This window comes from Podarcis vaucheri, assembly GCF_965113315.1.
Source record: "Podarcis vaucheri genome assembly, chromosome: 6".
NCBI classification, from domain to species: Eukaryota; Metazoa; Chordata; class Lepidosauria; order Squamata; family Lacertidae; genus Podarcis; species Podarcis vaucheri.
Window position 1 is genome coordinate 102,242,110 of NC_138764.1, and position 13,679 is coordinate 102,255,788.

The 13,679-nt window shown below is 43.7% G+C and overlaps 1 protein-coding gene across 5 annotated transcripts in view; it reads right to left on the bottom strand.

Moving 5' to 3' along the window:
* RTEL1 (regulator of telomere elongation helicase 1) overlaps positions 1-13,679 on the bottom strand; it is a 78,973-nt gene that overhangs the window by 32,463 nt on the left and 32,831 nt on the right. For all 5 annotated transcript variants that reach the window (XM_082225824.1, XM_082225825.1, XM_082225826.1 and 2 more), the window contains 7 exons: positions 12,909-13,022; positions 11,430-11,470; positions 10,829-10,914; positions 9,966-10,043; positions 4,867-4,944; positions 1,868-2,014; positions 990-1,105 (listed from right to left, as the gene is read on the bottom strand). In XM_082225824.1, the coding sequence (XP_082081950.1) occupies positions 990-1,105; positions 1,868-2,014; positions 4,867-4,944; positions 9,966-10,043; positions 10,829-10,914; positions 11,430-11,470; positions 12,909-13,022 (660 nt within the window). The remainder of the gene's footprint in view (positions 1-989; positions 1,106-1,867; positions 2,015-4,866; positions 4,945-9,965; positions 10,044-10,828; positions 10,915-11,429; positions 11,471-12,908; positions 13,023-13,679) is intronic.

Consider the following 13,679-nt stretch of genomic DNA (forward strand, 5'->3'; position numbering starts at 1 on the left):
AACCAATTCCATAGCTGAACTATGCACTGCATGAAGAAGTGCTTTCATTGTCTCTCCTGAATCGTCCAACATTCAGCTTTGTTGAATGTTCACAAGTTCTAGTAACATGAAAGGAGGAAAACATTTTTCTATCCACTTTTTGCATGCAGTGCATAATTTTGCACACTTCTACAGTATCATGTCACCTCTGACTTGCCTTTTCTCGAAAATAAAGAAAAGGCTTCTGCCATGTTTGTTAGTCTTTGAGGTGCCTCAAGACTATTTTTTGCTGTAACAATTTTTTAAGTATATATTTTTATTCTGTTGTTTTGTTTTATTAAAGTAATTTAAACATCTATTTTTTAAATATGAAATTTATTAATTTTTTTTAAAAAATATGAACACAAAAATCCACACAAAACCTAGAATAAACAAAAACATTAACAAAAGAACTGAACACACTCAACCCTTCCCCAAGAACAGACACTTTAGAAACAAATAAATCTGAACAGCACAGCCATCCTGCATTCTTCCATCCAAGCTCAGATTGAAAATGGGAACCAAGCATGCTCAGAAGAAGTCACAAGGGTGGTCACAATGGTGGCCTATTACATTGGAATTACACGGTAACAAGGCAAGCAAGGAAACCAGAGAGGTGCACCAATTGAGCCAATTTGCTGCCCATTCACTTGATTTCGAGGGTTCTTTTGGAGCTCATCACAATCTTTTTGTTCTAACTACCCCGAGCAATTTAGTATCATCAGAAAACATGGCCACCTAACCACTCTCCCCTAGCTCTAGCTTGTTTATGAACTAATTTAAAAACACAGATCCCAATATGAAACTTTGGGCGATTCCACCTTCTACGTTCCTCCATTTGGAAAACTGTCCATTTTCTCCTACTTTCTTATTCCACAGTAGCAAAGCAAGGAGATGGCACAGATGGTACAGAATTCAAGTAGACGGAGATGGGGACACGAGAACTCTACCCAAGCAAGAAGGAAGGTCACCTGTGGTCACAGAGGAAGATGGCGCCGTAATCCTGTCGATGCCGGATGACTCTACCAATGGCCTGGTTCACTGCACGAGATGCCTGTTGTTTGTACCAGTTGTTCCCAGATAAATACTAAATGTCAAAGAAAATGTATCAAACACCAGACCAAAATTAGTACCATCCTTTAAGGAGATGCCCTGAAAACACATCTGCAAAGAATGCCCTTCTGTTGTCCCCTGGTTCTCCCCTTCCCCACCATTTCTGTAGCTTAGGACCACCTCTTTTCTGAAAGAGGAACTGGACACCCCACTGGCCCAGCCAGCTGGCCCCTCCTTGCCATGAAGATTTATCTGGATTAATAACACTGTGCATTGTGCTTCAGACGTTTGCAACATTCCTTTTAGATATGCATTAATACAAGGTTAACTCTGCCACTTGCAAACTGTCTACAAATTCTTAAGAAACAGCAGCCAATGGAGAATTCTCTCATAAATAACCAAGCCAGTTATAGAAGCCTTCAGCAAATATTTCTGTGGCCCAAGGAATTGGGACTGAATTCCAGAGAAAAGTTGCAATGAGAACAGAGACAAACAGGGTTAGACCAAGAATCTTGGCTGTCTGAAGCAACGGACTTGATGCCCCACTCACTTTCCATTCCAGCTGGACTGTTAGTTTGTCTTTATTTCAGCACTGGTGATGGATCAGACCCAAGCTAGGTTAAGGGGTGCAGCAGGGCATGCCATGTAGCACACACAGTTCAGCTCCCCCACACCTCATCACAGCTACCTGCCCCCTAGAACTTTCAGCCTGAGGTGGCTGCCTCACTCTGCCTAATGGTAGGGCTCGCTTTGATGACAAATATCCATAATATCAATGGGAGGGCTCCCTTCTTACCTGACCACCAGCGGCACCTTTTGACCTCATCTCATCCAAGAACTGCATCTTTAAAATGACCTTTGGGTCCATGCGAGGGGGGAAAGGAAGGCCTGTAATTATGACACCTCGACCATTCCTATCCGTGAAGTCCAAACCTTCGCTGGCCTGAAAACAGATGATGTCTGTCACTAAAACAGGCAGAGACAAATTCCTGCTCCGCTTCCAGCTTCTCCAGTCTTCCCTGAGGGTCCCGAACGAACTTCAGCTGTTGGTTCCCGAGTTTCTGGGGGCTCCAGGTCATCTCTGGAAGAGGAGCCACTTGGCAGGGGCATGAGCTCAAGAACAGCACTGCAAGGCTGCTGTGCCTACTTGCCGGAATTTAAGGTTGCAAACAGGGGGTGCTTAAGATCTGAGCTGTGTCTCTCCGCTTGATGGTGCCAAGGCCTATGATATAATTCTCTGGATGCCTCAGTCTAAAGGCCACTTCATGACTATACTAGTGCAATGTAAGGTAAAGGTAAAAGTACCCCTGACCATTCGGTCCAGTCGTGGCCGACTCTGGGGTTGTGGCGCTCATCTCGCTTTATTGGCCGAGGGAGCCGGCATATAGCTTCCAGGTCATGCAGCCAGCATGACTAAGCCGCTTCTGGCGAACCAGAGCAGCGCACGGAAACGCCGTTTACCTTCCCGCCGGAGAGGTACCTATTTATCTACTTGCACTTTGATGTGCTTTCAAACTGCTAGGTTGGCAGGAGCAGGGACCGAGCAACGGGAGCTCACCCGTCACAGGTATTCGAACTGCTGACCTTCTGATCGGCAAGTCCTAGGCTCTGTGGTTTAGACCACAGCGCCACCCACATCCCTCTAGTGCAATGTAGGAGCGATGAAAGTAAGCTGCTGGTTAGGAAGCACTGAGTTAGAATCTCATTTATGCTTTGAACACACTAGTTGGCTCTTAGTAGCCCATTGAATCTACACATCAAGAAGTTCAAAAATTCTGCAAGCAGCACTCCATGAAGGCATCACATGATCAAGTCAGTGGCCTCCTGGGATGTGGAGAGAGCCCTCCAAGGCTGGACCAGGACACACACTAAGTTCCAGGTAAAGTAAGGAGGGTGGCAATAAAACACTGGCATTTTGAAGCTATAGCACCCTATTTATGGAACACCCTTTCCAGAGAAGTTTCCCTCACAACATCTTTTATTTTCACCAACAGCATTTTATTTATCTAGACCTTTTAAACTTGCCACTGCAATATGTTGTAGCTTAAGTACATGTTTATGTTTTATCTTGCAGCTTAGATCCACTGTTGGGGGAAAAAATATGATTTTTTTTAAAAAGATCATATATGGTAAATAAAGGAATGAATGAATAGATACACAAATAAAAAAGGAAAAGGTAACAAGTCACTGTTCTTCTGTGTAGAGCTTTGTCACCGGGAAGTTCCCGGTGGATGCCAAATAAGGTCTGTAATGTAACCTGAGTATTACAGTGGTCAAGAAATATGCCTAACGTTTTCAGTTTCACTTTCCATAAGAAGCAAAAGACAAAACAAAAACAAAAACCCCAACTGTAAATACAGGAAGCCAGCTTTATTATGTGTCTTTGTCTCAAAGCATGCTGATAACATGCTTCATTTATTTTTATTTTGGCTTCAGTGCTGCTGCTTCAAAAGTTAAGCTTGTGCTAGTTACATCATTTTCAAATAGTTCCAGGATATCCTGAGGTTTCTTGGAAGCTTATCACGAGTTTCTCAGCAGAAAGATATGGAATGACGGAATAGCTTCCTTGAAAGGCCCACTCCTACCAATCTTTCCTTAGAAGGCACATCAGCTGGGAAGCGCTGCAGGACATTATCTTAGTTCACACAAGACAGTTGAACAAGCTCATGGTCCAGAGGAAATGCAGACTAAAAGTTGCCACAATCCAGCAACACCACACAAACAAGCTTCATGGCACCCATGCATGGGGTATTTGACACACAATCCAGTGTGTTAAAGTTCCTATGAAAGTAGAAACTTTGTTGGAGGTAGGGTTGTGAAAGACAAAAACAGATAGTAGGAAATGAGTTAAAATTTCCCCATCTTACTGATGAAAACTAGTGAGGAAATGGTATAGTAACAGCCAACAAATCTTATATTATTTCCATGTGTTTAATGGAACTTCAGAAGCAGTGTGGTGCAGTGGTTAGAGCATCCAGCTAGCACAGGAAATGCAGGGATTCAAATCCTCACTTAGTGATGACGCTCACTGGTGACCCTCTCGATCAATCTCTCTCAGCTGAAACTGTCTCATAAGGCAGTTGCAGAGATAAAAATGACCAGGTGAGAACCATATACACCACCCTCAGTGAACCGGAAGAGAGTTGGTATAAAAATGTAACTAATAATAACAACTCACAGAAGCAGGACCGCAACAAAATGTTGCAGTTTATTTCCACTATTTAACACAGCTGCAGAAGATCAAACGTATCCATTCTTAAGGAAATCAGCCCTGAGTGCTCACTGGAAGGACAGATCGTGAAGTTGAGGCTCCAATACTTTGGCCACCTCATGAGAAGAGAAGACTCCCTGGAAAAGACCCTGATGTTGGGAAAGATGGAGGGCACAAGGAGAAGGGGACGACAGAGGACGAGATGGTGGGACCGTGTTCTCGAAGCTACCAGCATGAGTTTGACCAAACTGCGGGAGGCAGTGGAAGACAGGAGTGCCTGGCGTGCTCTGGTCCATGGGGTCACAAAGAGTCCGACACGACTAAACGACTAAACAACAACAACACAACTGCTCAGATTCTGTTAATTGGTTTCTATTATCCTTACAGCAACCCTGTAAAAGAGGTTAGGCCAAGAGATTTCAAGCATAAAGTTCCCAGTGAGCTTCATAGCTGAGTGGGGATCTGAATCCGACTCTTCCCCAGTTCTTATGATTCTTAAATAAATAAATTCCCACTATTGCTCTGCGCAAGTTGGCTTCTGCAGAGAATCTAACTTTCAGACTTCTGCACTCTGTTACACATACCTTCCCCCGGCACACAGCCAAGAAAACAGCGCCATTAGACTTGGGGCAGACAATCTTCTCATAATAGGCATTTATGACCTAGGAGAGAGAGAGAAAAAATGTAAATGAAAATTTAAGGACAAACTTGTGTCATGCCTAGATCTGGCTTGGTACCAGACACAGAGTTCTCAAGACACTCCACAGGACCTTGAGGAGCAGGCACAGTCCCCTGAATCCAATGCTTGGGATCCCTTTGAGGGGAACTTCTGATGATGGATGCTGCAGCACAACTGCTGACAGGACTAAAACCCGGGAGGCCACTAGGGGGCGCATTGGAAGATGGCCGACAATACCATCTCTCCGACCCACACGGGGTAATTAAGAGGCTGTTATGGGAGTAGGCAGCCTCCCTTGTTGCCCCAAGGAAATGGGGAACACTGCCCTTGCCTGCTGTGCCCATAAATCACCCCCTAATTCGAAAGAAGGGGGTGAGGGCCCTAGGCAGAATGCCCCCGTGTGCATATCGGCTCTCCTGGACGCTGTCTCTGATCGTGCACTAGTTGCAGCAATTTGGAATAATTAATTACAAAAGAAGCAAATGCACATATTTCAAGTGAAGAAGGGGAGTGAAGTCTGCTAATTTAAGTGACCTCTGCGAAAGAAGACGACGGGCTGGAGAAACAGGAATATTTTACGATGAAGATACACCAAAGGCGGGGTATGTTGACAACGGGGCTGAATGGGGGGGGGGAGCTTTTTTACTTTCCTTCTATGTGATTTACAAGAACCCCTCCTCATTAGAACCGTCGGTGGAACTGACCCAAGCAGGATGATTAAGGTCTGTGTGGAGATAAACTTTAACCAAAAGTATGCTTTATGGAGACCGAAAAGCAGTAAGAGCTTTTGGGAATGGCGCAGCAATTAATTCGGAGTCGCCATCTTGCCAAAGGATTTATAGTCGGGAGGAAGAACGGATTTGTTTTCAGACTGCATTCCTAGTGAATCTCCTCAGAGGTTTTGAGAAAGGAGGCAGATTGGGGAAGATTAATGACGCTAAGACTGTTTTGATGTATGGAAGTGATGTTATATGGAAAACGTCTGGATATGGCTACTGGATAAAAAAAATAATATCCACGCAGGATTACAAACTGTTCTAACCAGCTTGCGGAGACTATCAGAGGTCACAAAGAGAAAGGAAAAATACATGAAAATAACAACAAGAGATGTGGAAAAATAATAAGAAAGGACTGGATAGTACTGTGAACACCATAAGGTTAGATTTGTGGACATTAAAACAGCAGTAAGAAGCAAGAAGTTGATTGGATCCCTTCGGAACTTGAAATATGGGTACCCCCAACAAAAATTTAAAATTTGGCTGTGTAATTTGGAATTTATGTAATTTGGTTTGATTTGATGTGATTGGTCGGTTAATAAAAAATTATTCTTAAAAAAAAACACCCGTCAGCATATGACACCTCTGCTCAGAGACCTGCACTGACTGCAGATCTGCTACTGCGCCAATTGAAACCTGCTGCTATCTGTATACAGTGGTACCTCTGGTTAAGTACTTAATTCGTTCCAGAGGTCCGTTCTTAACCTGAAACTGTTCTTAACCTGAAGCACCACTTTAGCTAATGGGGCCTCCTGCTGCTGCCACGCCGCCGGAGCATGATTTCTGTTCTTAACCTGAAGCACTATTTCTGGGTTAGCGGAGTCTGTGACCTGAAGCGTATGTAACCCGAGGTACCACTGTATAACACCTTTCAGAGCTTGGGACCCATAAACCTTTGTGATTGCATTACCCCACGTAGCACCTACACTTTGGAACTCCCTGGCTATTGACACCGGCCAGGTGCCTTCACTGTCCCGCCCTGAGACCTCCAGGTATAGGGTGGCAGGTAAGTAAGTAAGTAAGTAAATAATACTTTTTTTGGCACCCGCTAAAAACATTCTTGGGACGCAGGTGGCGCTGTGGGTTAAACCACAGAGCCTAGGACTTGCCGATCGGAAGGTCGGTGGGTCAAATCCCCACGACGGGGTGATCTCCCATTGCTCGGTCCCTGCTCCTGCCAACCTAGCAGTTCAAAAGCACGTCAAAGTGCAAGTAGATAAATAGGTACCGCTTCAGTGGGAAGGTAAACGGCATTTCCGTGCGCTGCTCTGGTTCGCCAGAAGCGGCTTAGTCCTGCTGGCCACATGACCCGGAAGCTGTACGCCGGATCCCTCGGTTAATAAAGCGAGATGAGCACTGCAACCCCAGAGTCGGCCACAACTGGACCTAATGGTCAGGGGTCCCTTTACCTTTAAAAACATTATTGTTTAAGCAAACCTAACAGGACATATGGAGGCTATCATGTGTTTTAATCTGCTTTTGGTTTATTGCTGGTTTTAATTATCTTTTGAACGTTCTAAACTGGGTTTTAAACTAAGTCTTTTTAACTGGGTTTTTAGCAGGTAGTTTTATTGCTTTATTCTTTTTGTAAACTGCTCTGGGGTTTTATTACAGTCAAGTGGTATATAAATGTTCTGAAATAAATAAAACAAATAAAACTGCCAGAGGAGGAGGTGGAGCAGGCTCCTTGCCGTTCCCTGTTTTCAAGAGTGCCGGCACCGAAAGCTTTCAGTTCTGGGCTGAAGAGGAATGGCACATTATGCATCTATGGACCCAAAGTTGTCACTCTACTCGTAAGGGGGCTTCTTGTGAGTAAGGAATCCATGCTACTCCATCACAGCTAGCAGCTGTGGCTACCATCTGGTTTAGGAGGCCTCCCTCTTGAGCCTTCCACTTGCTGGAAACATCTGGGTCCCAGATCTAATCACTCTGCCTCGCTGCACTGTACCTTGCCTGGACACCCTGTGAGCTTAAGACTGTTGCCTGACTTTGTCTTTGAATCATGTTTGGCCTTCGACTGATTCCTGATTTCCTTGGAACATACTGTATCTGCAGTCCTGTCATTACACAGAGGCTTACAGCTTCTGTGATTGTGGCCCCATCCCCTGGAGCGTAACAGCTTTCCAACTTCCACTGAAATATACAGAATCTAGGATCCCGGTATCTTGCTAACTTTGCTCAATCGGGCAGATGTTTACTTCCATGAATGAGCCACCCTTCATTACGAGAAACCTGCAAATCTCCTATCAGGCCATGTGAGACAGCAGCTTCCATGGAACACAACACAAAGAACCTTCAGCATTCCCGTTCCTTATCTTCCTGCAAATTATGTTCAAGACAAGACAAACAGGAAATATGTAGCATTTTATATGCACATAAATGTCTGGAAAATTAGGATAACCTGGCAGAGAAATTTCAAGGTTAGGAGAATGGTGGGTTTACTTATGGATCGATCTGAGATTTTTAAATGAAAGTTCATAAACGAAGTTATTTTTAAAAACCAGCACTGCACTTTGTTTTCAGTGGAATTCGAGCATGACTGTTTGATAAGAAGAGTTGAACATGCAGTCCCACCAAGAACAAAAAGCAATGATGAAGGAAGGAAGCCCTATCTGCAGGGTACACGCTGCTTTTTCAGAAAAAAAAAAATTCCTGTAAAAAGGTTTTGCCCAAGAGGTGTGATACATGGGAATTCATTAAGAGGGTGTGTGTGCGAGGGCTGTTCTATGCAATAAAGTTCCAGAGATTTTTAGCAGATTATTCAAAACATTGCACTGTTTCCAAAGTGCTTCTGCCAGGAGTCAAAACAAATCTAATCTTTATTACGATCATAGGCCAGCCTAAAAGGGGGGGGGGGATTACAGTTATTTAAAATACAAAAACTATTTGAAAAACTTAAAAGAATTAAAAGTCTATAAAAATCTAAAGGAAGCAAGGATCTAAAATCTAAAATTGCCAGGAGTCAAAAATATGTCCAATGTCCAATTTGCTTTTAACTCACTTGAACTTTCTGAATGATTTTTTTAATGTTAACCTGCTGTTCATCGTACATTTTTATTTAGAGTTATATGGTGTTTCAAGGCCAAAGTGATGAATGTGTACTTGTGATCTATGTCATATATCTGGCACAGTGGCACTGCTCACCTGGTTTCCAAATCTTGAGTATCACTATCAATTACTGAAAAGGGGAAGAGGAAGGTAAGAGGTGGAACTTGGCATCACGGGTGAAGCATCTGATTGATTACACTGCTGCGGCACCCTGTGGCAAGCGTCCTGACGCCTTGTCTCTCCCCATCTCCCTTTCGGTAACTGGCAGTGATGCTTGGGACTGGGAAGTCAGGTGAGCAATTCTGCTCTACCAACCAGTACTGCGTATAACCCAAATGTCAGGATTTCGATTAAGGCTCAAGCTTCAGGAAAACACTAATAGAAAAAACAGATACCTTCTGGTGCATGGGTGCTATGTGAGCAAGATAAAACCAATAAAACTGCTAGGAGGAAACTGCCACTATTCCTGTTAGCCCACCTAACTTCGTGACAGCAGTCACGAAATTAAAAGACGCCTGATTCTTGGGCGAAAAGCAATGACAAACCTAGACAGCATCTTAAAAAGCACAGACATCACCTTGCCAACAAAGGTCCGTATAGTTAAAGCTATGATTTTCCCAGTAGTGATGTATGGAAGTGAAAGCTGGACCATAAAGAAAGCTGATCGCCAAAGAATTGATGCTTTTGAATTATGGTGCTGGAGAAAACTCTTGAGAGTCCCATGGACTGCAAGAAGATCAAGCCTATCCATTCTTAAGGAAATCAGCCCTGAGTGCTCACTGGAAGGACAGATCGTGAAGCTGAGGCTCCAAGACTTTGGCCACCTCATGAGAAGAGAAGACTCCCTGGAAAAGACCCTGATGTTGGGAAAGATGGAGGGCACAAGGAGAAGGGGACGACAGAGGACGAGATGGTTGGACAGTGTTCTCGAAGCTACCAGCATGAGTTTGACCAAACTGCGGGAGGCAGTGGAACAGGAGTGCCTGGCGTGCTCTGGTCCATGGGGTCACAAAGAGTCAGATACGACTAAACAACAACAATCTCAAGCTGTATATTGGACATCACTAACAACCAGATTCTCTTTTCCCTGGGACCAGGCTCAAGGTTGCTCAGTAGCAGTCTGACTAAGCAGCCAGAAACCAAGTTACTACGCAAAATAACAGTGTAAAGTCTTGCCAACCTCTGTGAAGGTTCCTTTGTTTCTTGGTTCCACAAACATTGGTTTAACTGCTTCAATTCTTCCAGCTAAATCATGCTCCTGTGAGAAAACAGAAAGAGAGGGACTAGTACAAGTGAGTCAAGCAAGTGAATCAACTACTTCAAACAAGGTGTGGGATTTTCCTGCCTGCCTGATAGATGGAATAAAAGCAGGTGTGCAGTCACCTAAGACACACACACACACCCCGCCTCCACACCAAAACCGGACAAAGGTTTCCTGCCTGTTAGTACCAGACAACAAGCTCTGATTCTTTGGATGAGCAAGCAAGAACCCTGGGGCATGTTTCCAACATGTGAGTATTTTTGAAATTCAAGGTTTCCTAAAGTAAACAAGAAATATAGTCTCTTGCTTTATTCCAATGCCACAAGCCAGAAAGTTTTAAATTAAAATTATTGCACTAATTTGAATCAAGCCAGAACATGAAAGAGAGGCAATAGCTGTTGGAACTTGTAAGGTAATGCCATCTCAATTGTGTTTTATGCCCTCTGGTGAACAAGTTACTTTGCCGAACTCCTCATTGTATAGAATCTGATCGTATCGCTTCAGATCAGATGGGGAAAATGCTCAGGCTGCCAATAGTTACAGCTTTAAGCCATGTCACCATTCAACTCCTTTTTGGCAACAATGCAGTGACAGCAGTTAATGAGGACTGAGCTGAAGACTGTGTGGAGCAATCTTATTATTTCCTTACCATCTGTCAAAACTGTGAACAAATCCACTCAACTCAAACACCGATATTCTTTGTATAGGTTCTCGTTAATGACTAGCAGCGTGAACAATGCTTAATGTCGCTTTATAGGACAGAAAAGGCCATGTTAACCTACTCTCCAATATTCCAGGCTTTTATCCATGACAGGATATGAAGGGAAGAAAACAAGCAGCCCATGTGGTGTGATTCGAACAAGATTACCTGCCAAAACAAAACAAACAAATATTAAGACCAAGTTCACCCTGATTTCAGTATTATTATTTTTAATTAATTTTTTTATTTGCATTTTATTTGATTGGCAGCAGCTCTTCAAGGGGGGAGTCAAGGACACATTTCCACCCCCCAACAGTTTTTAACGCCTCAGTTGGTGGGAGACCCAGAAACTTTTTCAGCAGGGGGCCGGTCCACTGTCCCTCAGACCTTGTGGGGGGCCAGACTATATTTTGACCCCAAAAAAATTGAATGAATTCCTATGCCCCACAAATAAACCAGAGACGCATTTTGAATAAAAGCAACATTCTACTCATGTAAAAACACGCTGATTCCCGGACCGTCCGCGGGCTGGATTTAGAAGGCGATTGGGCCGGATCCGGCCCCCGGGCCTCAGGTTGCCTACCCATGGTGTAGCAGCTGCATTGCTTGGCTAAGTGCACAGTGTTGATTTAAATCCGTGTGGATTTCAGTCATGTTGGAGCAGAAGGTCTTCTCGATCTTACCTATTGTTCTCCCAAGAGATGACAGACACTCTGATGAAAATCTGCAAAAACAACAGCTATCCGTCAGCACCCAGCTTCTACATGTTGGAAAGTAAAGAATGCCTGGTGCCCCCACAGTCATCACCAAAGGAATACAATGAGCCGTTTGTCACCCTTAAGACATGACTATCACTCTCTTCTTTCCCCTATTGACTGATTCACTGAAAAAACAGGTCCCTGTAATTTATTAGAATGTATCTAGTCATATGATCCAAAGAATCATCTACAGAAGTTATAAAAGTTTAAATAGCTGAGTCATTAACAGTGTCAACAGTAGAAAACAATGGGTGGGGGACAGAAGAGGCAAAGTACAGTGGTGCCTCGCAAGACGAAAAGAATTCGTTCCGTGAGTCTTTTCGTCTTGCAATGTTTTTCGTCTTGCGAAGCACGGTCCGTCGCAACTGCGCCTCTTCAAGCGGCTTTAAAAGAAAAGCACAAGACGATTTCGTCTTGCGAAGCAAGCCCATAGGGAAATTCGTCTAGCGAAGCAACACAAAACCGAAAAACCCTTTCGTCTAGCGAGTTTTTGTCTTGCAAGGCATTCGTCTTGCGGGGCACTACTGTATATTTCTAGGTGAGCATGCTAAGATCACTGAAAAAAATTAACAGGATATGTTAATGGAAGTCCAGCAAATAGGGAGAAGGAATCTCCTTGTTTGAGGAAGGGGGCTTGCCTTCCCTGCCCACCCCCATGCCTCCCATGGTCATTAAACTAACAAAAAGGGGTAGGTGGGGTTGAAATGAGTGCAGTGCCTGGTTTAGCCTTCCTTAGAAATCATGCTTATTGTCCTACGTGGAGTGGACTCTTATCTCTGGCCACAGTGAGTCATATGGTGAAGTTCTAACTCTGAAACAGAAACTTCTCACAAGTTTCCTCTACTTTCTGGCTCTTTTGTGTTTGCCTCCCGCACCTTCCTCTCTGAATTAGAGGTGACTGCTCCAGAAAGAGATATATTGGGCTCATTGTGGGTATCTTGATGAAAATATTGACCCAGTGTGTTGCAGCTGTGAAAAATGTGAATCCCATATTAGGGGTTATTAGGAAAGGGAATGAAACAAAAACTCCCAATATCATTATGCCATTGTACAAATCTGGTGCAATCACACTTGGAACACCTTGCACAGGTCTAGTTGCTGGACCTAAAAAATGTATTTTAGAGTAACAGAAAGCTGGGGTTTGTTCCACAACAGAAAATTAAAATATTAACTGTTTTTCCTTTGCATGTGAAGGAGTGAAGAGAGGGAGGGGTCAAATTCAGGTCTCACTATAACACAGTCTCATAAAGCTTTTTGTTATGTATGAATTTGGGCTCTGTATTCCCAAAAGTCACAAATACGATTTTTCTGCAGAGAATTTGTGTCGAGCGCATGTGCAGTAAATTGATGCAGTACTGAAGTCTGCAACAAGATTATTAAACTGGAAGGAAGGAACCCTATTACCTTTTTTCATAGGTGGAACTCAGCAAACCACCATCAGGTCCTTTAGGGATTATCCCCACCCATATCTGGTGTTTATCGATAACGTGTGGGTTTTCCAAACAAACTGGGAAGGGACTAAAGGAAAACAAAAAGACAGTCAGACTTCACCAACCTGTCAGTTCTATAAACTTTATAGATTAGCTTAAACCTGAGCAACAGGGCCATCATATGATGCCAGTCAGGATGTCAACCATTTGTAGGCAATTGGTAACTTACATTGGAGCAATTTGCACTACATTAAATAGATGCACATTAACTCTTATTCCTTGCAGCAGTCAGGAACCATCCTGGTTGCTCAAGGAATTCTACCCATGGTAGGAGGACACCAACTTAATCCTATCTCCAAGCACACAGGCTTCACACTTGACAATCAATTTTCCTATTCAGAGAATGATGCTCTGGGCTTCCAGCTTCCAGGATCAGAGTCTCTCCCAACACGGTGGGAGAGAGACAGATGGAGTTAATCAGAAATTGATGGGGGAATTCCATTATCTGCATTCCTCTTTGGTTGGAAGAGGAACCAGGCTCCCATCCAAAGTGCCTGGCGGTCTGGCACTCAGTTTCCCCATGGAATGCAAGGGCAGGGAAAGGCGCTGGGTGCACAGAGCACCCCCGATTCCGCTGTTATAATGAGGCTGTTTTTGGAAAAATATTGGAAAATCAATTTTAAAAAAAAGTTTTTTTAAAGAGAGAATGATGCTCTTAGCGATCTGCAGTTTCTTTTAAAAGTTA